Source organism: Acanthopagrus latus, chromosome 7 (assembly GCF_904848185.1).
Source record: "Acanthopagrus latus isolate v.2019 chromosome 7, fAcaLat1.1, whole genome shotgun sequence".
NCBI lineage: Eukaryota > Metazoa > Chordata > Actinopteri > Spariformes > Sparidae > Acanthopagrus > Acanthopagrus latus.
In genome coordinates this window covers 19,906,336-19,929,839 of record NC_051045.1, presented here as the reverse complement: position 1 = coordinate 19,929,839, position 23,504 = coordinate 19,906,336, and the positions used below count along the sequence as shown (strand labels likewise).

The window sequence follows — 23,504 nt, the reverse complement described above, 5'->3', positions numbered from 1 at the left end:
TTTTTAAGTGCACTTCAGGTTTAATATTTGAAACACATATACTTCAGGAGCTATCAGCAGCAATAAGTGCAAACATTTGAAACCATTTTGAGCAGTATTGATTGTATTATGTGCACGCTCAATCTAGGATCCTGATCTTTGATCTGTTTGTATTCCTATGTACAAGATTAAATTACTTTGAGGCCTCTATGTACGTAACTACTGTATAAAGGACCTAGAGAGCCTTGCTAACAGGAACAAGAATTCCATTAGATATTTTATCTGGAAATACCCATGATGATACTGTGATTTGAAAACTTATATTAATACCATATTTTGAATACCATATTAATACACTGACAGATCATAAGCAGTGTAAGTTGTTAATAAGCAGTCAATAAATGGGAATTGTACAATGGGCTTGTTATGTTTGCATTTTGATTTACTATCTCTTTCCCATTTGCCTGATGCCGTTTTTTTTTTCTTGCGGCCAAACTTTAGGAAGTTGCTGTTAGCTGTAACAGAAGTTCTACCCGTCTGCCTGTTTTAAAAACTGTTTAGTCGTATTGATTTAGAAATATATTGATGCATGTCTTCAAACTTGTGTCTATTTTCATAGCAATTAATCGTTATGATTAATGACCTTTACCAAAGCACTTCGGATTTTGTCTCCCACTCGACATGGCTAGCTATAAACAGCAGGTAGTTTAGTTTTCTTAAAGCATTCAACCATTTTTATGACAATGCTAATCACATTAAAGCCAGTAACCCTGTCTCTTAGCAACATATCAATGTACATACTAGTGAAATGTATTTTTAATCAAATTATTAATCTCTCCTTTCTCTTGCTTTGTCACAATACACCACAGCAGATACAGTTTTCATTTTTTGCTGCCGTGACATTTGTTTATGAAACAAATACAGACAATTGCAAACAGTGATGTCTCCAGTTTGCGCTGATATGTAAAGTGTGTTGGCTGCAGGCTCTTTCCACTGCATATTGTTGTTTTTATGTCACAGTGATCTCCTCCAGCAGATCAGCAGGGAAATAGCCCAGCTTGCGTCCAGTGCTGACCTTCAAATAGCCGCCTTTCTCATCTCCTTTCTTCACCACAATCTGAAACAGAGAGTGACAGTAGTGCAGCTCAACATCCCAGCATCAGTTTCAGCTCGATACACTCTCACTAAGGCCGCTACAGAATGATTGCTGCGACAGGAAACATTTGTGCATGCTGACTCTGAGGGTACAACAACTCATAAAATAACTGCTTACCTGTTATTTTATTAGTTGAACAACAAGATTGGCAATCTACTTGGGTAGATGTAAAGATGTCACTCATTGCTTACTTTTACATTTTATTCATGTTGTTTAATTAAACACAAACTCCTGACACATTAGCGTCATTACCTGATCTTTCTTCAGTGTGATTTGCCCCATCTCTCTGTTCCCGACAAAGGAGCGTGTTATCTTGAAAACCCTTTCCGACGCTCGCACTTTTATGAGGTAGTTGGTCGGGAAGTAGCCTGTCTTCTCCCCCATCTTTCCCTGAAAACAGAGAGGCAACAGACTTTGAGTTCGTCCTCCACAGAAACTTTAGAAAAATGGCAACAGACAAGTGAAACAACACATTCAAATGATCCAATGACAGCTAAATAAATCAAGAATTGATGAAGTGGAACTCACCCTCCACCACTCCTCATTGGAGTCATCCAGAACTGTGATCCGATCACCAGGGCTAATGCACAAGCAACATACACAACCATATTTTTTAGTTTAACAATTACCTCATGTAACTGATAAATATTTGCATCTTTCAAACGTACTGGAAGTCGAGGTCGTCTTTCTCTATGGCCTTGAAGCGGTAGAGAGCCAGGTAATAGTGGGACTGGGAGAATGTACCCTTACTCTGTTGACAAAATGGTACAGTTGCTTCTGAATATGACAGCCTATTGATAAGCAAAGCATTTATGCATACAGTGTTATAGTTGGTGGAACAGGGGAGTACTGTTAGTATCTGCTCGTGGCTAAAACTGAAATGTTTTTCTTACCTTGTCATCTGCTTTGTCTCCTCCTTTCTCCTTCTTATCATCAGGCTTCCCTGTATGAACATCGGACATCAGAGTCATCGACAAATGTATTGCTTTTGATGAACTTAAAAATGAAGAGCGAGTCATCTCATGTTATCGTCATATCGTCACGTTTTCTCCTCTTTTTTAAAATTATTATTACGACCACAACTAACATAGTATATACCACAGAGCACAGCAAGCCAACATTATAGTTTCTTTGTACCTTCTCCTCCTTCCTCATTCTCTTTGGGCTGTTGGTTCTCCTCTTCTTCCTCCTCCATCATCATCATCATCTAGAGAGAAAACACTAATAATCAGCACTGTACGCAACTATCAAATCCCTAATCCTTTTTTTGTTGTTGTTGCTCTAGTACCATTATCTCTGGATTCATGCTTGAACAATTTCCTCTGCTGAAATTATGTAAATTACACTTTGAAAAGTCGTGTACTCACATTTTTCTTGTCATTTTCATTCTTTTTGCGCTCCTTATTCGCCATGATGACGCCGACACGCAGCGTGTCAAAGACGGGGTCGTTACGGTTTGGGTTGTCTGGTTAACATAAGAAGTCAGTCAGATTATTAAGTATTATTAAAGATAATTAAATTACATGTATGAAAAGACCATGCAATTTCACAGGATACAAATAAATGATTAAATGATAAAAAGGACTGTCATTCAGCGGACTTACTTGGATCTGGTTGGTCACTGCTGTACAGGGGGGAGCTGTATGCTCGTCTGAAGCCAGGTGGCTACAGGAAACAAAGAATATAATGTTCCAGAATTTCCAAAATATTTTAGGTCTGAAAATGTGTCTCACCAGGAGTAAAGTAGAGGAAATCTGTATACATTTTATCATCCTGCTGTGTTCTGATGTCTTTATAAAGCTGTATGACATCAAAAGGAAAAACACTCACAATTTTACCAAAGCACCTCTGGAACTCGACATAGGACTGACACGAATGGTGAATGTTGGTCTTGCAGTTTTTACACCTCAGAGCAAACTTGTTGTTCACTGAAAAATAAGCAAAGGAACATCACTTGGGTAAATCAAACCAAGGTTAGGCACTGAATGTCGAAAACATCACATATGAAAAAGTATAATGTGATGTTTTTTTTACGTTTGTGTGTGTTTTCCCTGACATGGTTTCTGATACATACAGACTATCATGCGAGCGCAGACGTCACAGAACTTGGGTTTCTTGCAGTAGTGGTCCTTGAACTTGTGGGGTTTGTCGTTGACCAATATAACAGGTGGTGGAGGTTCTGGTTCCTTCTCCTCCACCTCAACCTCCTCCTCATATATGAAATAGACCTGGACACACAAAAGCCATAGCTAAGTCATATAAAAACACAATACATGCAGTGTTTTGATGAATCCAGGAAAGCACTGGCTGTAGAGAAGAAAGATTCGATAATGACAAATAAATTTATGAGAAAGATATGTGCATGGAGTGGATAGATAAACGTACTGTTAAAGGTCCAGTGTGTAGGATTTGTGAGGCTCTACTGGCAGAAAAGTAATGAAATATTCCTAATTATTTTTTCATAACTGTATAATCAACTGAAAGTAAGAATCACGGTGGTGTTGCTGCCTCAGAAGGAGCCTTTTTAACTATCAACAAAGATACTGTAGCTCAGAAGGAACAAAACACACCCTGGCTCAAGAGAAGGCCTTTTGTGTGTTCAGCTGCCACTGTAGGTTCTCCTCCACTCTTGTAAGAGAAGGGAAGGGGAAGGGTGAGGCGAGGGGTATTCAGTTGGTTCCAATCTGCAACCTTATTGCTAGATGCCAGTAAACCCCACCCAGTATTTTTGCATGGTCTTTGGAAAGAGACGGTGGTTGTCAAGTTTGTATGAAATATTTGCATATAAGTTGTTTTGATCTTTAATATTTGCCTCTATTTGTCATTTGATATGCCCGTGTAGAGAGTGTGATGCCCGTGAGTGAGATTTCTTTGATGAAAAATTGTTTGTTGGAACAAATATGTAGTCATGCTGAGTGAGAACTGCCTTTGAACTACACACCTTTTCTACCAAATTGAATCATCACTGCAGTGTAGTATTCTCAGGTTATGCACATATATTGATTTATGTCATATGATATTTTACAAGTTCTGCAGTCTGCTGTTGTTTAAAGAGTCACTTTTCTAAACCTAAAGTGGTTGTTCCTCACAGATCAGCCAGCAGTGTGACTTCCCCCACAGGGGATAAAAGGCAGATTCACTCAAGTCAGGGCTCATATTTTTCCAATTGACGCAGCGCTGCGTTCCTGTCCCAGCTGGTGGCTATTTTAGACTGGCCGGGAATGGCACTGCTAACAGTGGGGGGTTGACATGGTCCTGTCACTCACAGTGTCTCCATCTTCTTTCACCACGTTGTCAGGAGCTGGAGGGTTGTCATGGATATCCACCGAGTTTTTGTCATCCTCCCTGAAGCACACACATACACACACACACACACACACACACACACACACACACACACACACACACACACACACACACACACACACACACACACAGTAAGATCCAATCATGCAGCTACATACTATTACATTCTCGAAAATCTTTCCAAAGTGTTAAGTTTCTTTTTTTAAAGCATGACCACTCTTTTGTCACTAGGTGAGCAGGTAATACTTACATTAAACCAGGACATGTTAACATAAACTTGACAAAGTTGAACCAACAAGGTTTTCACAATGTTGACCTCATAGAGTGACCTGACCTGACATGCTTTGTGTCGATATCAAATTGCCATTCCAAATAGTTGAGTGTAGATTGTTCATTCTGGGAGAGTCCCGTAACACATTTACTCTAATGAACACTGATTCTCTTTATTATCATTAACGTGAATGTGAAAGATGTGGATAAACTACATTTGGTGGTATTTTGGTCTTTCATTCTGAACTGTTGCAACATTTAGCACATTAGAATTTGAATGGAGTCTTGTGGAGAGGGGCAGGCTGGCAGGCAAAGTAGGACAAGCAATATATCAGGAAATGTACTCACTGGTCCATGGTGTTTGGTGGATAATGTCAGCACTGCCTCACCTAAAAAGACATAATTATGTTTATTTATAAGTTGTTTTTTTTTAGTTTTGCAACAAATAATACAAATTTGTGATTACCTGGGATAATTAATGGCACAGGTTTTACAAATACAGGGCATTAAATTTTAATGTCTTTTCTCAAGTGAAATGTAATATGCCATGGTTTGGTAAAATCAACAAAAACATAAAGCATATGTATGTGTATATAAAATGATTTAACGTGAATATTGTGGCGTCAGTTCAGAAAGTATCAAATAGATCTTGACTCTGTGTTTTATCATCCGTCATCCTCTATGAGAAGATAATGACTGTAGAATTACATGACATTTACACATTGTATTTGTGATGTGGATGGTTAGTTGTTTAACACAGCACACACAGAGACACCAACACATATACAGGATCATCTTGTGTCTGTATGAAGTCTTAACAAAAAAGTTTGCAATACACTTGCGTACACACAAACACACATACTGTGCAAGTGCACTTGTCCAACAAACTATTCTAGGGCTGTGAAATTCAATCTCGTCACAGCTATTTCGGGTGCCTCTGCCAGCCAGAAAAAGAGGAGGAAAATTCTAGAAGTAGTACTGCAATGAAAATCAATATTTGCGAAGTGGCAAAAACATTTTCCATATATCAGTTATTCAGTTTGTATTTCAAGGCTTTATGTGACTGCTTTTCTGATATCAGATTGAATGAACACACTTTTGTCATGCAAACACAGTTTTTTGGCAGTGGAATAATGTTAAACTTCAAACTGGAACATACCTCTTTTCAAACCTCGGGCAGCCCGGAGGACAAAATCCAGCGTGTGAGTAAATCTCTGTGTGAATGAGTCCTTCACCTGCTGGCGTTGACTGGAGAGCTGGACGTCCAGTGGAACTGAGTCTAACAAACCGGCCCACCCACCTGCCTCCTCACTTCAGGCCCTCAGGACTCTCTGTCTGGGCCCTCTCTTTCTTTACTGCCTTTATTGTCTCTTTAGGTGTTTTCCAAAGTGCTCAGATGCCAGCATATGTCTGTGTTTGTGTACTTAGCAGTGATTTTGTGCGTGTGTGTTTGTATGTATGTTTGTGTGGATGCCAGGCTGAGCGCTCATGTGTCAAGATGACTGTTTGGGACAGCTGGGGACCTCGGACTCAGCACCGATGACGAGGGGAAATCAGATACTTCTCTCTCCCTGTCTTCATTACACACATATACTCACCTCTTCCCCCCCGTCCCACTTGTTCACAGACAACAGAAACACGTAGACACACAGGCATTCATAGTGCTCAGTGTCCTGTTATTGCCTCAGAGACAGAGGACAAAGGACAAACCTGTGTGTCACCTTTGTATTGAGCGTTTTATCTGGTAACTCAAATGAGTTCTGTATTAAATGTGTGCATGTGAAAAATAATGGTTGTGTTGTGTTGTAGGCAGGACTACAATTCAAGAGACTGAGGTAATTTGATCAGTGATATATCTTTTAATTTGGGGAGTTTAAATATATGAGGCTGTTTATGCACATATGAGACGTTTTAAGGCTCCCTCTGATGTTTCTTTAGACTAAAAATCTTAAAATTTGACTTTCTGATCATTTTACACCATCATGCCTAGAGATATAGAGATGATATACTGTAACTGAAAAGTTAGTAAATCAGATGTTTAATGTTCTATGACACATTTGGTGACTGGTAAAAAAAATCTCGGAGGGGTATGATTGCACAGGGGGAGTTGTCTGGACCCAGAGTCATGAATGGAAGTTGTAAGTGAGTGAGAGTCACAGTGACACTGACGGTGTACCGAGATGGTGTATCACCAACAAAGGTCTTAGGAGGTGGATCATAGGGTCACTACAGTCAGACATGTTTTTAATGGAAAACAATCGGTGAAGATTTTGCTCCTCTTTCAAAAATGTCTCTCCAAAAACTACGTAGGCACCTTTAAGGGATATATCTCCACATAAACCCATTTTAAATTAATTAAGGTTGCATTTCAACTCGTAATGTTAAGGGGGTCTCAATATTATGTAACAATCCACATGCAACCTCAAGGTCCTTGTCATTTCAATTTATATTGTGCATTAATTGTGTATACAGTATTAGCAGACAAATTTGTCTGTAGTTAATGAAATTACCACACGCTAATTGCCATATGGGCCCCCTGAGAGTCTAGGGGCCCCAGGGCAGTCGCCTGCTTTATGCTACTAGTCTTTACCAAAATCAGTGTGCTCTCTGAAATATGTTAATCACAGAGAAACAACAGATGTATAACATACGTATGATGTAACACTGGGCTATTCATGGAATAAATATATGGTGCAAAGAGGAAATGGATACAAAACACTCCAATATGGATAATTAAACTGTATAGTTTAAAACATGGCCTTTTAAAATTTGTATTTTTTTTAATTCAATATCTGTGTGTTTTTAAACAGTGTGTATGTGTGCTAAAAGTCAGTGTAGACAGCTGCTCATGAATCCATTATTGTGAACTGCAGAGGCCTTTTACCAGTCTGTCATTATCATGTCCTCTATCAAGGAGCTCCGCACTGATGTCTGTCTGGAACACTACAAAGGTCCCGGTGCATGTCGGGTACAATACTCCCTGAGCGGCCCAATGCGCATGCCCAACAGACAACTCCATTATTTTTTTTGCTCGGAATCTGTAAGAAAAAAAAACAGTGGGAAACTGTGAATTTGGGATTACATGGGTCGTAATGGTTGTCGGAATACATCTGAGTGCGAGACGGTTTAGCAGAGCAGAGACCAAAGCGGCGGCTGGATAACTGTGCGCCGGGAGCGGGACATCCTCCAGCCTTGTTGGGACACTCCAGAATCAAGTAAATTTCAGTCTGTTAGCTCTGCTAGCCTAGCTGGTAGCGTTAGCCCCGAGATCTCAGGCGCAGTAAAATGAAGCGTTATTGCCCTTTGTTTTTAAATCGGACTGGCAGACGTTGCATAAACCCCGAGAGCTGATTGATCGCGCCAATGCATGGTTTAAATGATGAAATTGCTTATTTTCCGGTTATTTATTTAAGTATCAGCCGTTCTCAAAACATTCTCTGGCTAGTCCGTTAGCTAGCTAGCTAACTCTTGATTCTCCCGCGAGCCAGAAAAGCGAAGACTCCAAAACTTCGCCAACACAGAGAGCCTGACGCAGAGAAAGGTTGATAGGTCCTGCTAACATTAACGATAGCTAGCGGCTGTCAATATGTGAGTGCAATCTGGCGATCGTGTTTTTTGCGAAGCAGTGTTTCCCCCTGGCTTGTTTCTCGTTACCGTAGCTAACACGCAAGAGTTTTTGCATCGGAGTGTTTTGTGCGCCTGACAGCTGTCACGACAACATAGTACAAAGTAGGGTAGCCTGCTAGCTTAGCTGTTAGCCTAGCTGCTAGTCTGCCGTGTATCGTTCGTGTAGTTTGTGAGATATTGTTCCAGGGCTGCACAGTGCAGAGGTGTCGACTGTAGTTGAACTACAGACTCTCCCAACGATTTATTTCATGCTCGTTTGAAGTTGCTAGCTTGTTAGCTCGAGAAAGGCAGCTGCTTATATTGTGGCTAAACATTCAGTTAACACACGGGCCTATCCAAACACACCCTCCCACTTCAAAGTAGCCGCAGCTTGCTCTGAAGTTGTGTTCTTTATCATACAGTAATCTATCGCATGTGATAATTTTTTGAAGTAGGCTCGGATCAAATCAATTGCTGGAAATGGTTTATTACATCAGTTATGCACCCTGGTGCTACTTGTCATATTACATAATCCACCTCCCCCTTTCTTTGCAGGCTCACCATCTTCATCCAAGACCCCCCATCAGACCTCTGATGTAAACTGGACAAAATAAATCTGCAGGAGTTATCCTCTAAATTGAGGATCTGCCTCAAAGTTGAGCAAAGTCCAGGTCTTTGGGCATCAAGTCAGGTCCTACTGGCAGTCTGTGTGCTTCTCACCCACCAGCATGTACATTGGACAGTGGATACCTTAGCCAAAACAAATCCTGGCTTCCCAAAGATGACAAGGTATGCTAAATGTGCTTCAGCCATTCTTTTTTTATTGCTTTACCTTGAAAGTACACCTGAAGCCCTTTCTTTTGCCATGGCCACACCCTGTAATAATATGTTTTCATTATATTTTGGGTACTAAATGTTTGAGACAACATTTAGCATTGGACACTTTGCCCGACCTTTTTGGAATTGTAGGAGAAAGCAGGGGAGGAGACTCGTAACTGGTAATGAAATAGTGCGATTTATTTTATTAGGAACCCTTGTTGTCTTTATTCTTGATGATTGTGTTAAACCTAGGCTGATTTCATCATGGTGCCCATTTTTTTATGTTTGACGCCGGCATTTGGCACTGTGTGATCAGATTAACGTGGCTCACACGTTCGTCATGCAGCTTGCTTTAATTAGAACATTGATATCCCATAGACTACACAGCAGAGACATTCGTTCATCCATTTTATGCATGCATGTGTTTACTTATTCAGTGACTCACGGTGAGGCACGACAAAGTACACTGATACATGAAACAAACAAGTCGCATGTATACATACATTTTTAATAGAGGTTCAGCAAACTTGGGAGCCTTTATGTTGACTTTACAAATGCAGAACAAAGATTTCTAGGAAAAAAGGTATACGTAATAATTTAAAAACAAAACCTGTGAATCTTTAAATAATTAGATTTTTTTTTATGGGTTCAAAGAAGATATTTATTAACAACTTGGCTTCTTTTCCAAGGTGCTGGCAGGTCGCAACTACAAAATGATGGGAGGCAGTGAGACTGTAAGTGGGGACAAGGATGGGGTCCACACCACTGCAATACACGTCCCCATTGGCTGGCAGAGGAGAGTGGAGGGCGGGCAGGTGATCTATGTCAGGTGGGTTGGTGCAGTTAAACAGAAAGAATATGCAGACTTGATGTTGATATTAATGTACTCACCGTGTGTCAGCTAAATACTTTATGATGGAGAAATGAGAATGATGGTGCCAAAATGTTATAGGATATTACCTGGAAAGATGACCAGGATTTTTGTGGCTTTGTTTTTTAGATTTAGAGAGGTTTTTTTGTTTGTTTCAAAAAAGAATTACATTTGCATTATTTCCCTTGGCCAGTTTACAGCAGAGGAGTTTCCTTTGATAAGCAAATACATATTTTTATTGAACACCGGTTTGGATTTTGCTCATATTTAATGTGTGTAACATATGACATTTGAAATGGGATATTTCTGTTTTTACATAACAAGCCAAGTAAGTGTAGTTTCTCCAAACAGACATAAAACAGGTCACAGGGGGCTGAGATCACATTGAGTGGTGTTTAATACTTCATAACAAGAATTATTTTCGGAGTATCTCTAATACAGCGATACTAACTTAAGCAACCATTCAAAGCCCTGTAGGTAACTACCAGCGCCTCAAATTTTAAATACTGGCTTATTTTAGGTGTGCTCAGCTTTGCAGCCTACCACTTTGCAGGGTGTCTAACATATCTTTTATTCATATCTTTTGCATTTGCTCTGAGTTTGCTGTGACAGTTTGTCCCTGTCTTCTCTCTGTAGTCCCAGTGGCACTGCCCTTTCCTCTCTGGACGAGGTCAAGACCTATCTGTTGACTGATGGCACCTGCAAATGTGGTCTTGAGTGTCCGCTCATCATCCATAAGGTAAAGCTCGGTCTAAGTTTTTCAATTTGAGTGTGTTGTGGGTTCTGTGTTTAAGAGCAATTTGGAGGCATACACTGATCTGTGTTATGCAAGACTGTATTAAAGATGAATACATTAACCTGTATACTTGCAGGTTTCCATGTTCTGCTATTTTATTTTTCCATTCTCCTACATTTGTACCTAATTTTAGGCTAATATTTGTGATGTGTAAGTTGTCAGATATTATAGTGGGCAGGATGATAGTGAGACCACAGAGTTGTGACTGCAGACAGAAGTGGGATGCTGCATCAGATTTGCATCAATATTGCATTTTTAAGTTCATTGTTTTATCAACAATTGGACACAGTTAGCAATAAACAGAAACAAATGATGAATATTTAATTTAATAGCTCTGGGATACTTGGATATGCACTGATATACACATATTAACAGCTGCGTGATGACTTTTCAAGTTCACTTGACCACTGTGGTGCATTCTTTTTACAAGTCAATATTTCAGATACTGAGATCAATAGATGATGTTTTAAAGCGATGGATTTCGATTTTGATGTCATGTGTGAAACTCGATGTGGAATGGCTTATGATGTGTGTGTTAATGGAGATAAATTGCAAAATTGAGTTCTTAGTCACAATCAAGTAGCATAATAATTATTTGCAGCACTGCAAGGTTTATGAAGGAGATACAGACATCCCCACATGTGGTGAATTAAATATCTATGAGTAGCTTTTTGTGCCACTGGAATCGTGGCTAACCTTTTCTTTAAAAAAATGAGAGTGCACAACGATCCTTGTGTGACTGCGCATACTAAAGTGAAAAATTCCCCCACCGGTGCCCTTAACTGTCCTAAGAGTTATCTCTGTATTCTGTCTAATCCTCTTTTATCTGCTATCCTGCAGGTTTTCAACTTCACTGTGGGAGTGAAGGTGGAGCAGCACAGCCCGCCATTAGGCAAAGCAGAGCAGGACATGACCAAACTGTGTAACCACCGCAGGAAAGTTGTAGCGATGGCTGCTCTGTGTCGGAGTATGCAGGCCTCACAGCTGCCATATGCCAACCTTCATCATCCAGGTAAACGTATATGCTGCTCAGCATCGTGTAGGAAATGCTCAATTTAATTTTGGTGTGGATGGGCCCTGTCTGTAAGGTGTATCCAGTTCAATTCTGTCAGGCTGTAACCAAATCTGTGCTTAGATCAAATCGTTTGACATCGGGGTTGGCAGTGCCATCATCATGATGGGATGAAATAGAGATACAATTTGATTTCTGTCTTATTGGGCATTACAGTGCATGTAAATACACTGTCTCATAGTTAACCACATGCCTCCGACAAACATAAACAGATGTTTCCATTTCACCTTTCCCCCTTTGTCTTGTTCCCTCGACATTAGCTGTCAGAGAATCTGTGACATGATCGATATCCATGTTTAGACTTTAATTCCTACTGCCCACAGCAAATTAATAAAACTAAATGTGTCTTGTTTTCTCTGTAGGAAGGCAGATTTTCACTAGCACATATTTTTGATGTTGTGTGTGTGATCAGAAACACCACAGGAGTGGGCGGGTGTGGGACGGGGTATCTGTTAGTCTCGAGAAGGCAGTGATGGTCAGAAGTCCTGCGGGAACAGGTGGGCGGGGGATTGAAAAAAAATTAGTTCTGAACAGTGCAGCTGCTGACAGACACACAGAGTTGAAATTAGTGATATTTAGACAGCAGTAATGTCCCCAAGAAGACATTTAGCAAAGATCATGATGTGTGGTTGGTGGATACCTTGATTGCTCTGATGTACTGTCTTGCTGAATTTTTTATCCATCAATATATTTAGAGAGCAAACTCACAGTGTGACAGCAGAATGGTTCAATCAGTGCTGTCCTGTGAAGCAGTCTCCATTCTTATTTTTCTTAGGCCTGAAAATTAATTGACAATATGTATTACAACTGTCTTTAACTCATTTTGTTATTTTCTCCCATTATCTTCTGTCTCGCTTATTTGCCTTCAGTTAACACAGATCCAAGAAAAGGCACAAACAGTATAGGGGAAATAAACATTAAGACCTTGAACAACTGTGGCTGGAGTGAGTTAGGTCTCACTCTGCTGCAGTTTCCTCATCACTTCAGCCAAAATGTAAATGGACTTCTGCAGAAAGGAATAATGTTTTTGCTTCTCATACTTAAACACCCTTTCTGTTTTCACAAATGCATGAATTTTTCTAAAGACACAAGCTGATGATAATGTTGGGTAGCCGTAAGCATCTACTGTTCATGATTGAAAGTATCTGCAAACTAGAGTCCTGAGGTCTTACCATGGCCTCAAGACTGCACCAATTACCCCCAAATCAAATATCAATCATGGTAGAACAGTCATTATCATTAATTATAGACTGTATGCAAGATAAAATAATACTCTCTCATTGTTATTACAGCTTGGTAAATGTTTATCATGTGTGTGTTTCCTCTTCAGATATGAGCACTGGAGCAGACAGCCGCGATCCAAAGCGAGTACGCATGGAGCGAGACGAGGAGGGCCATGGAATTTACCATCCAAAGCTCCATCCAGTCCCAGCTCGACCTCACAGCAACCTCCATCCAAACCCCTGTGCCAGCCCCAAATCCCCCCACCAGTTTATTTATCCTTACAATGGTTCCTCCCCGGTCCTTCAAACAGGCACTAACTCTCACCATCCCCTCGAGGCTTTGAGAAGACTTCACCATCCTCCTCCTGTCCCTGCCTCCTCCAGCTCTCCCTCCAGCTCATTCCCAACTTGTAGTTCTGCACAGAGGTCACCCCGCACCCCCACGCCCCAGAACGTCACTCAAGGTCAAAGAACGCCCAAAACCCCGGAGACTCCGGGTTCTCCTCGGCTAGGCCCCCTCTCTTCACCTCCTCTCTCTTCCCCGATGACCATGGGTGGAGGGGGAAGAGGAGCACAGACTCACCATCCTCACGGGGTCATTGTGGCAGGCTCCCCCCTCTCTCCGTCTCCCTCCCTCTCTCCCTCTGTCCATAACATGAACTGTGTGTCCCCTCACCAGCGCTCCCGCCACCCCTCAGCCTCTCCTTCCCCCCTCTCTGATCATGGAGGAGGCGGGCTGATGGGAAGTAACATGTCTCAGAGGAGGAAGTCAACCTCTTCCTCACCACACTCCCCTCTCTCCCCAAACCCCAGCCCCCACTTCCCTAAGTACAAGCTGGAAGACATCTTGGAGCAGTTTAAGAACTCAGGCAACAGCAGCACTAATAACCATCACCTCCTTATCCCTAATAACCCCTCCTTACTGACCAACCAAAGCAGTAGCAACCCTCATGCTCTCTCCTCCAAGCCCTCGAAGAGCACCAACAGTCCGAATCCTAGCTCAGGACCACCAGGTTTTGAGCTGAACTCGGCAGGGCCTTCCACTTTACCCCTGGGGCCATTTCTGAACCAACACCACAGCCATCACAGCAAGCTGCCACACCCAGCTTCTTTCCCCGCGAGTAGCCTGCTCTCTGCGGCTGCTAAGGCTCAGCTGTCTAACCAGATAACCCAGGGCCAGGGCTCAAATGTGGCCAGCCACCCGGTGAGCTTGCCCTCTCCACTGGAGGTCTTGAAAGAGGCACAGCAGCAGCCGTCATCAAAGGTAACAAACAGCACTTTACATAACAGCCACCCTCCCTCCTCCATCGCTTCTTCTAGGCCTCCCCACCCCTCCCTTGCATCAGCCTCCTCCGTCCTCTTTCCTCCATCCCACTCTCTGGCCCAGTCCCTGGCTTCCTCCTTGCCCCACCTGCCTCCCACAGGAGAGCGCAATGCATCGCACAGGAAGAGGCAGCGGCGATCACCCACAGTGCTCAGCATGCTAAGAGACACCCAGCAGCTGGCTAATGGGCCACGGAAGACCCCACCAGGAGATGCCGTTTCTGCTACAGCTATCAACCTGTCCTCCTCTTCCTCTTCCTACCCCTCTTCCTCTTCGCACTCGTCCTCTACCTCAGCTGTGCAGAACCAGAATGCTGTCATGTTAGAAAACCATCATCATCTGCTCCCTGGGCAGACGCCAAGGCTCCCTGCTGCCCGTCAGATAGCACATCTTTCCAGGCTTCCTCGTCAAAATGAGGCTCTGGATTTCACTACACACCTGACACCTACACCTCTCAACTTGGATTCTCAGACCCAGCCTCTGTCTGCTCTGTTACACCTGCTCAGTGTCCAGAATGCACAGGCCACAGCCTCAGCCTCAGCATCACACTCTGTTTCAGCTCAGCCAGGATCTTTGTCTATGGAAGGAGGTGGACACACTAATAAACACAGCCCCAGACTGTCGCCCTCTTCACCCACCCCTCATTCCATCACACACCGACAGACTCAGTCACCGTGCCGAACCAGTAACACTAATCCTTCACCCTCGGCACCACAGCCGCTCTCTCCCCCTCCCAGTTCTTCTCAGTTCAGATCAGTGCAGTCTCCATCACATCCTCGGTCTACTAAATCCAGCCCTCTACAGAGACATTCACCTTCTTCTACAATGCTACCCAACTCAAATTTAGCTTTACACAACAGCAGCAGCCCATCGCAGCACATGTCCCCGATTTCCTCAGACAAGCATCAGCCAACTGAGAATCATATTTCTACAATAGACTCTGTTTCCCAGTCACCATTGCAGGACGTCTCACCACAGGGCACTGAGGACATGAGTCATTCTCAAGGCAGTGCTTCTGTGGCGATATCCAGCTCCCCGAAGCCTCTTGATCTTAGCAATCATGTCCTGGCCCTTCTCGCAGCATCTTCCACTGTGCCCCAGGGGGAGGGCTACTCTTCTGACCGTACCACTGATGCTGCGATGTCTTCCCAAGGAAATCCCACTGCAGGTGAGGATGACCTTCAGTCTTAAATGTATCTTTACTCTTAAAAATATAACCAAAGTAATATGATATGTAGAGCTGGGCAGTACAGTGGAAGTGTACCCATATAGACATCAAGATTCTCTCACAAATTCTGCTAATTTAAGTGTGATTAATATTAGCAATGTGTGTGGTATTGACATGTCTTACTTGGGTTGAGACGATCCATTGCTGACTGCCCCGCTGAGCCCTCTAACATTGTAACACCCCACACATTTAAGTTTTCCATTGACAAGTATGATCCTGTTACTGAAAATAGTAGTTACTTGATGTAACTCGAGTTCAATGAGTATGAGCATGGCTAATGAACAGGCTTCACTATTGGTGAACTCCATTTAGACTCCACCAGAATAATAGTACCTCATTATATATAACCAGCAAATTTTACAATATCAGAGTCCATCCTGATTTTTCATCGTAGATATTGACTTATGACAATTAAGTTTGCTCTGAATCAACATCCTACCAACCATTTTTATTGATGTGCTAGCTTGAAAATGCTAACTCAAGACTCTTTTATAAAATATGTTAACTGATTGATAGGTTGACCAGAACACATGTGAATGAGTCGTCTCTCTCCCACAGAGCCAGAGGAGCCTCAATGTGTAGACCCGAAGGTCTCCATAGTGACCAAATCTCCAGCAGACACCAGCCCCGGGCCCCCTGTCTCTTCTCGTCTTGGGGACAATCACAGTCCTCATACACCTTCAGCTGTGGGTGACTCAACCACTCCCTTACCTCTGGCAGAGGCCTTCCCATTCATGAACCAGGAGCAGCTGCTGCAGCTGCTGTCATCCACAGGTGGTCTACCATCCCTCCTGGACCCTACAGTCCTGGCTTCATTGCCCCTTGGGGGGCTGTGGTTGGGAGGGCAACATGCACAGATGCCCCCTGCCAGTGCTACACCACAGAATCTTGCAGAGCAGCAGCAGTCAGAGCAGCAGCAGTCAGAGCAGCAGCAATCAGAGCAGCAGCTACTGATACACCATCAAGAGACACATCAGCAAAACCAGGATCAACAACAGAAGCAACAGCAGATAAACAATAACCCTCTGTTTCCCCTGTTGCCCTTGTTGAGTGGTGCTCAAGGGGATCTGCCTCTGAACCTTTTGGGCCTTTTGAACCCACTCCCTGCCCCACCCTCTACCCCTACCCAAGGACAGGAAGCTGATTTAGGTTTAACAGAAAAACCTAGCCTTCAGGCTCTGCTTATGGCATCCTTGTTGCTAGGGCAACAGCAGGCGCCTTTGTTACCTCTATCTGGGCTGGGTCAGTTGAGCCAGGTCAGCTTAGAAGTTCCTCTCCAGCAGCCACAGCAGATCCCCACCACACTGGAGGGTCTCACCCTGGATAAGACCTCTGGCCTCCTGGATCCATCAACCCTGCCTGGCCCAGGCATCCTGGAGATTGTCCAGGGCCTTCTTTCCATTCCTCCAGGAGCTGAGGGCTCTGTTCAAGCCCTGCAGTCTCTGCTCTTTCCTGCCACTCTTCCTCCTCCCCCCGCAGCCTTCCTGCCCCTCAGCCCTGCCTTGCTCACTGCTGCCCTGAGCTCTGCCGAGCTCCACCCACCTCCCCACACCCATTTAGCTCCTGCACAGCAAACCCAACATACCCAACCTCAGGTAGGCTCCCTTGTCTCCTATAGCTGTTTCCTCTGTGCTCTTCCTAGTTTCCCTACAAAAAAAATCCTCAACTGCTCCATTGTTTTCCCATGCCTTAGTTTCTGATTTTTCTGAATAATACATCAACCTGTTTTCCTTTACTTCTAAAATATATTTTTTCTCTAAAGTATTTTCAAATTAAGCCCTCCTTAAACTACCTGGTTTGTTTGGGTTTGTTGAAATCTTTCTTAATGTACTTCAAGGGTGAAGGCGCATTTTTTTTTTTGGTAACATTTTTAATTTTGCATTTTAAAAAAAATCAAGCATTTCAGTTTTGTCCCTTTCTACATCTTAATGTTCATTTACCTTTTTTCCTTCTCAGTTCTCCGTTGACTATTTTGTTATTTGTTTGCCAGAGACACTAATCCTCTCCTCTCTCTTCTCCTCTGTACTCCAGGTATCTACTGATGCTGGTGTTGACACCCTCATCCCCCTATCTCTGCAAGGCAAGGACAACCCCATCCTCCAACAGTTACTGCCCACTCTGCTTAACCCTGCTGTATTAGGTGAGTAAATGCTGACCCTCTGTAACACTTCATTCTCCTCTTCGTCAAAATTTAATTTATGTGTTTGGGGGAAAAAAAGAAATGATACCAGCAAAAATGACCAACTGTTTGCAGTATTAAAACTTAAAATACTGCAACCTTTCTGTAGCAGTGAGGCATTATTTCAGAGCATCTATGACTTGTGTCTTTGTAGGAGATCTTTCTGCCATCACGGGCCTCAATAACATGTTGGGTATTGGAGCAGGTTCAATCCTCCTGCCTTCGGTCCAGACCTCTGCTTTGGGCATGCCTCTGCTGCAGGGTCCTGATGGAGCAATCAACTTGCTTAACAATTTACAGGTAGGTGACGGGGATGTCAGTTTTGGTTTATTTAGCTTTCAGTAACCCGGCGCACATTCACCGGTAATAACAGACTAATTAACAGGAAAAAAACAGAAAATTACACAAGATTGAAGAGGCTCTGCCCTTTTCGTTCAGCGCTAGATTAATTCAGTGATCTCTGGTGAAATGGTTCAGCTATCCCCAGAGACTTTCTCATCCTTCTTCTCCTTAAAGTGCTTATCCATGTATGTAGTCACTATAGCTCTCGATGACAGAAAGCGAATCAAGATGTTATTTAATGTTTACTATAGATGTCCTGACCCTTAAGATCGTTATTGTATCTGGTCAGAGAGGCAGAGAGGTCCTTTCTTGACTGCACTCAGTTATATTTTGTTCACCTCAGTCTCCTAGTGTTGCAGCATTGCTCTCTTTTTATGATTGTCAGGCTCCACATTGAGAACTTCACTGCATATATGAGTGAAAATTGAGAGTGTGTGTGAACCTATCTGTGAGCACTGGAATAAGTCTTAAGTCCTGACAACCTGGGTGGCAAGATCAGGTGTCCAGGACTCGTAAACTCTGACCATAACTGTCTCTTTGTGTAGAAAACATCCAGGTAGCAGCTGTGTCAGCTTTGTAAATGTTAATTCTGATAGGCTGTTATTAATCTTGGCTGTTGTTGGGTTAAACTCCTGCAGCTGGTGTCTGAACTCAACCAAAGATATTTTGTGAGTAAAGATGCTTCACTCAGTTTCACTCTTCAATATACCTGTTAGCTTTTAACCAACATTTAGGTGAATACAAGTTTTGGATCTGACTCTGCATCAACAGAAGGCTTAAGGGCGATGTGAATTATTTTCTTTTGGATCCTTTTTGAGCAATGAGAACACAGAATGTTTCTTCATTTTATCAAAAAAAATCTGACTGTTATTGATTGCCTCAACTTTTTTCCTCTAGTTAAACCTTGCACCACCCCCAGAAGGAGAGAAGCCAGTCTCATTGCAGGAATCTCTAAGCCCTGCCCCACAGGAAGACATTCCAGCCAGTCAGATGGCTCCCCAAGTGGTTCACAGCCCTGTTCCAGCTCAAGCCCCTGCCCGAGAACCCACTCCACCCCAACAGCGAGTTTCTGAGGGCAGGTCTGTTATTGATCCCTACACCTCTTTCATGGACACTATTTATACCTCCTTCCTTCAAGTCAGTGCTAAAGAGCAAGAAGACAGAGCCCACATGGGGCCATCTGACCCCACTTCACCCTTCTGTGCCTTACCGCCGGTTTCTTTCCCTTTGGAGCACCATACTCCGTCCACCCCTGTCCCAACCCTGCCCCAGGCAAGCGCCCCAGTTTCCCTCAGCCCACGCCGGGCCTGTTCCCTTCGCAACCCAGACTTATCCCGACTCTGCCTGGAAGCAGCAGCTCATTCCCCAGCCCAGGGGACTCCCAAACCCACTGAGGATGGCTCTACGCCACCCCTGCAAAGGAAACCAGTCATGGTGGATGGACATACTCATCCAGAGCCTCCCCTGCCCCCTATATACTTGGAGGAGGCTAAGACAGACTGTACTGGGCCCGCTGCGGCTGTGTGCCCCTATGTGGAGGCAGGGGTGGATAGGCAGGGGCATCTTCCCCATGCAGGGTACCTCAGTCCCAGGGATGGATGCAGTGGGAGGCCCAGTGAGGAGACGGCTGGGACATTACTGCACACGGAGCAGGGAAGGGTGAGTGCTGGCATCTCCTGTTTACTTCAGACCTTTAGGCAGGATATTATATCTCAGTGATCCTGCATAATCATCCTGCTGAGGCACCAGAATTTATTTTTGGTATGGACTAAAAAATGTTTTCTTTTTTTTTTTTTTGTTTTTTTTAAAAAGGGAAATGTAGCATTGTAATGGACTTGGATCACTGCATTCTTCAGTCTGATGATTCATCATGATGTTTTTGTAATGTGGTTTCTGGTTCTACCTCCCAAGGATCAAGCGGGGGCAGCGGGTGGAGCCAGAAGAGGAAGGAAAAGGAAACAAACGTAAGTTGGCTGGTCCAGTTACAAGAAAGTGTACTGTAATGTCTACTGTAATGTGCATCAGACATTTTCTGATGTTTCTCCATATTTAACGTTTAATATATGTCCCTTCAGGCTCATTTGGCTATAACAAACTAATGTATTTCCTTTGTGTATTAGGCTACAGAATGTGTTAGAGGACTTCAGAGACATGGATGCTACAGCACTAGAGGAAACCAAGGCTACGGTAAGAGCCATGTTAGCAGCTAATCATCTGGCTTTTCCTCTTGTGCCACCATGAGTTGCACATATATGGTTTTCAGTGAAATGTTTCGACAACTATGGGATGGATTATTATGAAATTTGGTACAGCTATTCATGTTCTGCTCATTATGAGGAGCTCCATTATTAGGTCAACATTTTGTTTTTTCTCAGTACTATGCCATTTCTGTGAGCCTCGCCTGTTCTTCTACACACTTTAAATTTGTATGATTTTAGTACTAACTAACAAATGTTATTGTTGTAGCATACCAAGCTAAGATGGTAAACATGCCTGCAAATAATGGCCTTGTTAGCATTGTGGAGTCAGCATTTAGCTCAGCACGTCATCACAGAGCCACTAGCATAGCTATAGATTGCAAAGAGCTGCAAATGAAGGTAATTCTGTCTGATATTTTCTTATTGTCATGCCTCAATCATAGCTTAGTAAAAAGACATGTAATTTAAAGAAAATGTCTAAAGGATCTTCTCAACGTGTCACCTGGAAACAATCTCATCATTTAGTTGATTGTTGTTTTAGGAAGGCGGATTAGTGTCTTGTTATCATGGAAACTGCATGGTAGGATGCACCAGAAGTCACACAGGTATAACTGGGTGTGGATAGCAAAATCAAGACACTGAATTGTTGCAAGCTTAAATGTCGGTATTTTGTCTGCTTCAGTACGCTCTTTCTACCCTGTGCAGAACAAAACAGAAGCATGGTGGGTTTGTTCCACACCTATGAATGATTGTGCAGTTCTGACTGTAGCAGTAAAATAATTTCATCAGCAATCCTGGATAGGGATGAGGCTAATGTGCCAGTCCTTTCTCTCTGTCTTGTTCCAGACGGCACTGCTGAAGCCTGAGAGATCAGTCCGCGGCAGGAGGCGACGGGGCGCCAGGTCTCAGAGGCAGTGATTGGTGGAGGGAGCTGTAAGTCAGAGCTGTTCACCAATTGAAAGGCGGCCAGACGCCTCTCTACCCCCCCCCCTCCATCTCTCCACCATCATCACCACTGTTTAGACCTTTCTTTTTTTTTTTTTAATTCAACTGCACTAATATTATGCCGTTGTCATGTCAACCATTGTTATGGCAACCACTATGAAATAAACACATAGGAGAAAGATCTAGTCTGAGAAATTAATTTATAAATGTGGGGGGAAAAAAATGTAAGAGAAATGTTGCGGATGCTTTTTTCACTTAGGTCTTCTCTTAGGTCTAGTTCACACAATAATGGTTGCTTGACATTGTGATCAGAGAAATCTGTTAAGTATGGTTGGTGTTTGAATTATATCAATGAGAAAACAAAAAAACAAACAAACAAGAGTACTGTTTAGTTCTCATCAGTGTGTAACTGTGAGTCAGGATAAAGCCCATCTACTTGAACGATGCTCTCTGTTGAAAGTGTGTCTATCCGTGTGTGGATGTGTGTGTGTCTTTTTACGTGTCTGAGTGTGTGTTGGACAACAGTGCTATTGCTGAGCCCCTCGCTGGTCCGACCGTTAGTTGAATTTATTTTCATTGTAGTAAACGAGACCCTGTCTGTTTGTAAGATAAAGGGCTCTTTGCAGAGACACACGGCGGTTCTATTTCAACAAAACATTCTGAAAGGTTTTCAGAGGTGCTGGGAGGGAATGTAAGAAGGAACAGACTTGATTTTTTATTTTTATTTTAATTTTTTTCCCATTCACAGTGTAAGGTAACCTCTATATGGGACAAGCCAAGGAAATAATGTGGTTCAGTGTATCAGGTTTCTTCACACTCTTAAGAAAACAACTTTTTATCATGATTCCACATGTCCAGTGAGATGTTCCTTTAATGGTTTGTGCATCACTAATAATTTTATGAACTGAGAAAAAAAATGAAGTTCTTTTGTAAATCTCTCTGAATCATGTCATTACACGTAATACAGGTCAGGAAAATAAAGTGCAACAGACAAACATCTAGTTTTCACCGTTCGCAGGGTCCTTAACAGATCTGTAACAATTCTGAAGAACTGAACAAAAAAAAAAAAAAAAAAAAAAAAAAGCATTTCACATGCTGTGTCATTTGTTGCTGTGAAGAATTACGTGTAGCTGTGGTGTGATGGAGACTATTTAATATCTGTTCACCTGACACCCACCCAGTCTTTCTGCCCGCCAGCCAGGAGATAAGTGTCTGGACATGAAACAGGGTTATTTGCAGGAATCCTGAGTAGAGTACAGTATGTCCTTTGATTGGTTTGAACGAATGGCTGGAAAACTGAAACACAGAGTGATTATGTCTTAACGTGGATCTGTTAAGTCTGTTTGTTACTGTGGATTTGGAGTGATATCCTCCGTCTGTCTCCTCATGTCACTGTTTTGAGCTCTCCTCCAAACACTGCCCTGCCCTAAGAGTACTGGCATCTCTAGCTGTATTTAAAAAAAATTAAAACCAACAAAAAAAAAAAGAATAAAGAAAAGTGAAAAAGAAAGCAGATTATGCAATTTCTACACTTGGAGATTTGTACATATGTACAGTTAATGTGTTTTATTTTGATTTTATATTGTTAGAGAAAGAGACAAGAGAGAAAACGATGAATTGTGAATTTTTCTGGGAATTGTAATTAAGTATTTTTCTCATTCTACCCCTTGCTTTCAATACTTATGTTTGAAAAGAGGATTAAATTGTGGACTGTAGCTTTCTTTTTTTATATGGGAGTCTTTTTTTATTTAATATTAAACAATTTACAGAAAAACTTTGTGTGGATTTCTCTTCTGAAAGGAGTTGTGAGGAGCTTCTCGTTGATTAGGTATGTGAATTTACCTTTAACTCTCGCATGTGGTTAAGAAGAACATATTGAACGTGAGCAAAACGTTCTTGATTGTTAAAACCAGAAATGCATTTTTTAAAAAGTGCTGAAACCTTTTTAAGTTACTATAAGCTCTGTCATTTTTGAATCATATTGAGGATAGTCCTTTAATTCTGAGCTACAGTAACGGCAGTTTACCAGAGTCATTTCTTTAAGTATCGGGTCTAGACTCTGTCACACTGCCAGAAGTACAACTGAGGGGCAGCTGCATGTTACTTTCTGAAAACAACAGGAACCCACAAAATCAGAATATCTTTTAAAAACAAAAACAACATTCAACCGTTTTGAATAAATTGGATTAA

The 23,504-nt window shown here is 42.5% G+C and overlaps 2 protein-coding genes across 3 annotated transcripts; one reads left to right on the top strand and one right to left on the bottom strand.

Annotated features, from left to right (window-relative positions):
- Positions 1-7,198, bottom strand: stac3 (SH3 and cysteine rich domain 3). Its single transcript, XM_037104635.1, has 13 exons — positions 5,871-7,198; positions 5,060-5,100; positions 4,402-4,480; positions 3,210-3,363; positions 2,966-3,063; positions 2,740-2,800; positions 2,503-2,600; positions 2,273-2,342; positions 2,029-2,078; positions 1,804-1,886; positions 1,664-1,715; positions 1,388-1,525; positions 1-1,096 (listed from the first exon to the last, which is right to left on the bottom strand). The coding sequence occupies exons 2-13, from the start codon at positions 5,065-5,067 to the stop codon at positions 989-991; spliced, it is 999 nt and encodes a 332-aa protein (XP_036960530.1). The 5' UTR covers positions 5,068-5,100; positions 5,871-7,198; the 3' UTR covers positions 1-988.
- A 487-nt stretch (positions 7,199-7,685) lies between these two features.
- On the top strand, positions 7,686-23,082 carry mbd6 (methyl-CpG binding domain protein 6). Of its 2 annotated transcripts, none has more exons than XM_037104023.1 (13): positions 7,686-7,926; positions 8,873-9,106; positions 9,826-9,965; positions 10,644-10,746; positions 11,644-11,815; positions 13,206-15,590; positions 16,209-17,245; positions 17,682-17,790; positions 17,984-18,129; positions 19,069-19,830; positions 20,083-20,135; positions 20,292-20,358; positions 21,216-23,082. In XM_037104023.1, the coding sequence occupies exons 3-13, from the start codon at positions 9,850-9,852 to the stop codon at positions 21,285-21,287; spliced, it is 5,022 nt and encodes a 1,673-aa protein (XP_036959918.1). In that variant the 5' UTR covers positions 7,686-7,926; positions 8,873-9,106; positions 9,826-9,849; the 3' UTR covers positions 21,288-23,082. The 2 variants fall into 2 exon arrangements, with proteins under 2 accessions (XP_036959918.1, XP_036959919.1); XM_037104024.1 differs by lacking the exon at positions 7,686-7,926 and adding an exon at positions 7,959-8,299.
- The last annotated feature ends 422 nt before the right edge of the window (positions 23,083-23,504 follow it).

Bases quoted from the DNA above. Each gene is read 5' to 3' on its own strand.
- stac3 (XM_037104635.1), bottom strand. The intron at 3,064-3,209 runs GTATGTATCAGA...CTTATTTTTCAG, and splicing joins CTGCGCTCGCATGATAGTCT to TGAACAACAAGTTTGCTCTG. The intron at 2,601-2,739 runs GTAAGTCCGCTG...TATGTTAACCAG, and splicing joins CAGTGACCAACCAGATCCAA to ACAACCCAAACCGTAACGAC.
- mbd6 (XM_037104023.1), top strand. From the start codon at position 9,850: ATGATGGGAGGCAGTGAGACTGTAAGTGGGGACAAGGATGGGGTCCAC. The intron at 15,591-16,208 runs GTGAGGATGACC...TCTCTCCCACAG, and splicing joins CCAAGGAAATCCCACTGCAG to AGCCAGAGGAGCCTCAATGT. The intron at 17,791-17,983 runs GTGAGTAAATGC...GTGTCTTTGTAG, and splicing joins GCTTAACCCTGCTGTATTAG to GAGATCTTTCTGCCATCACG.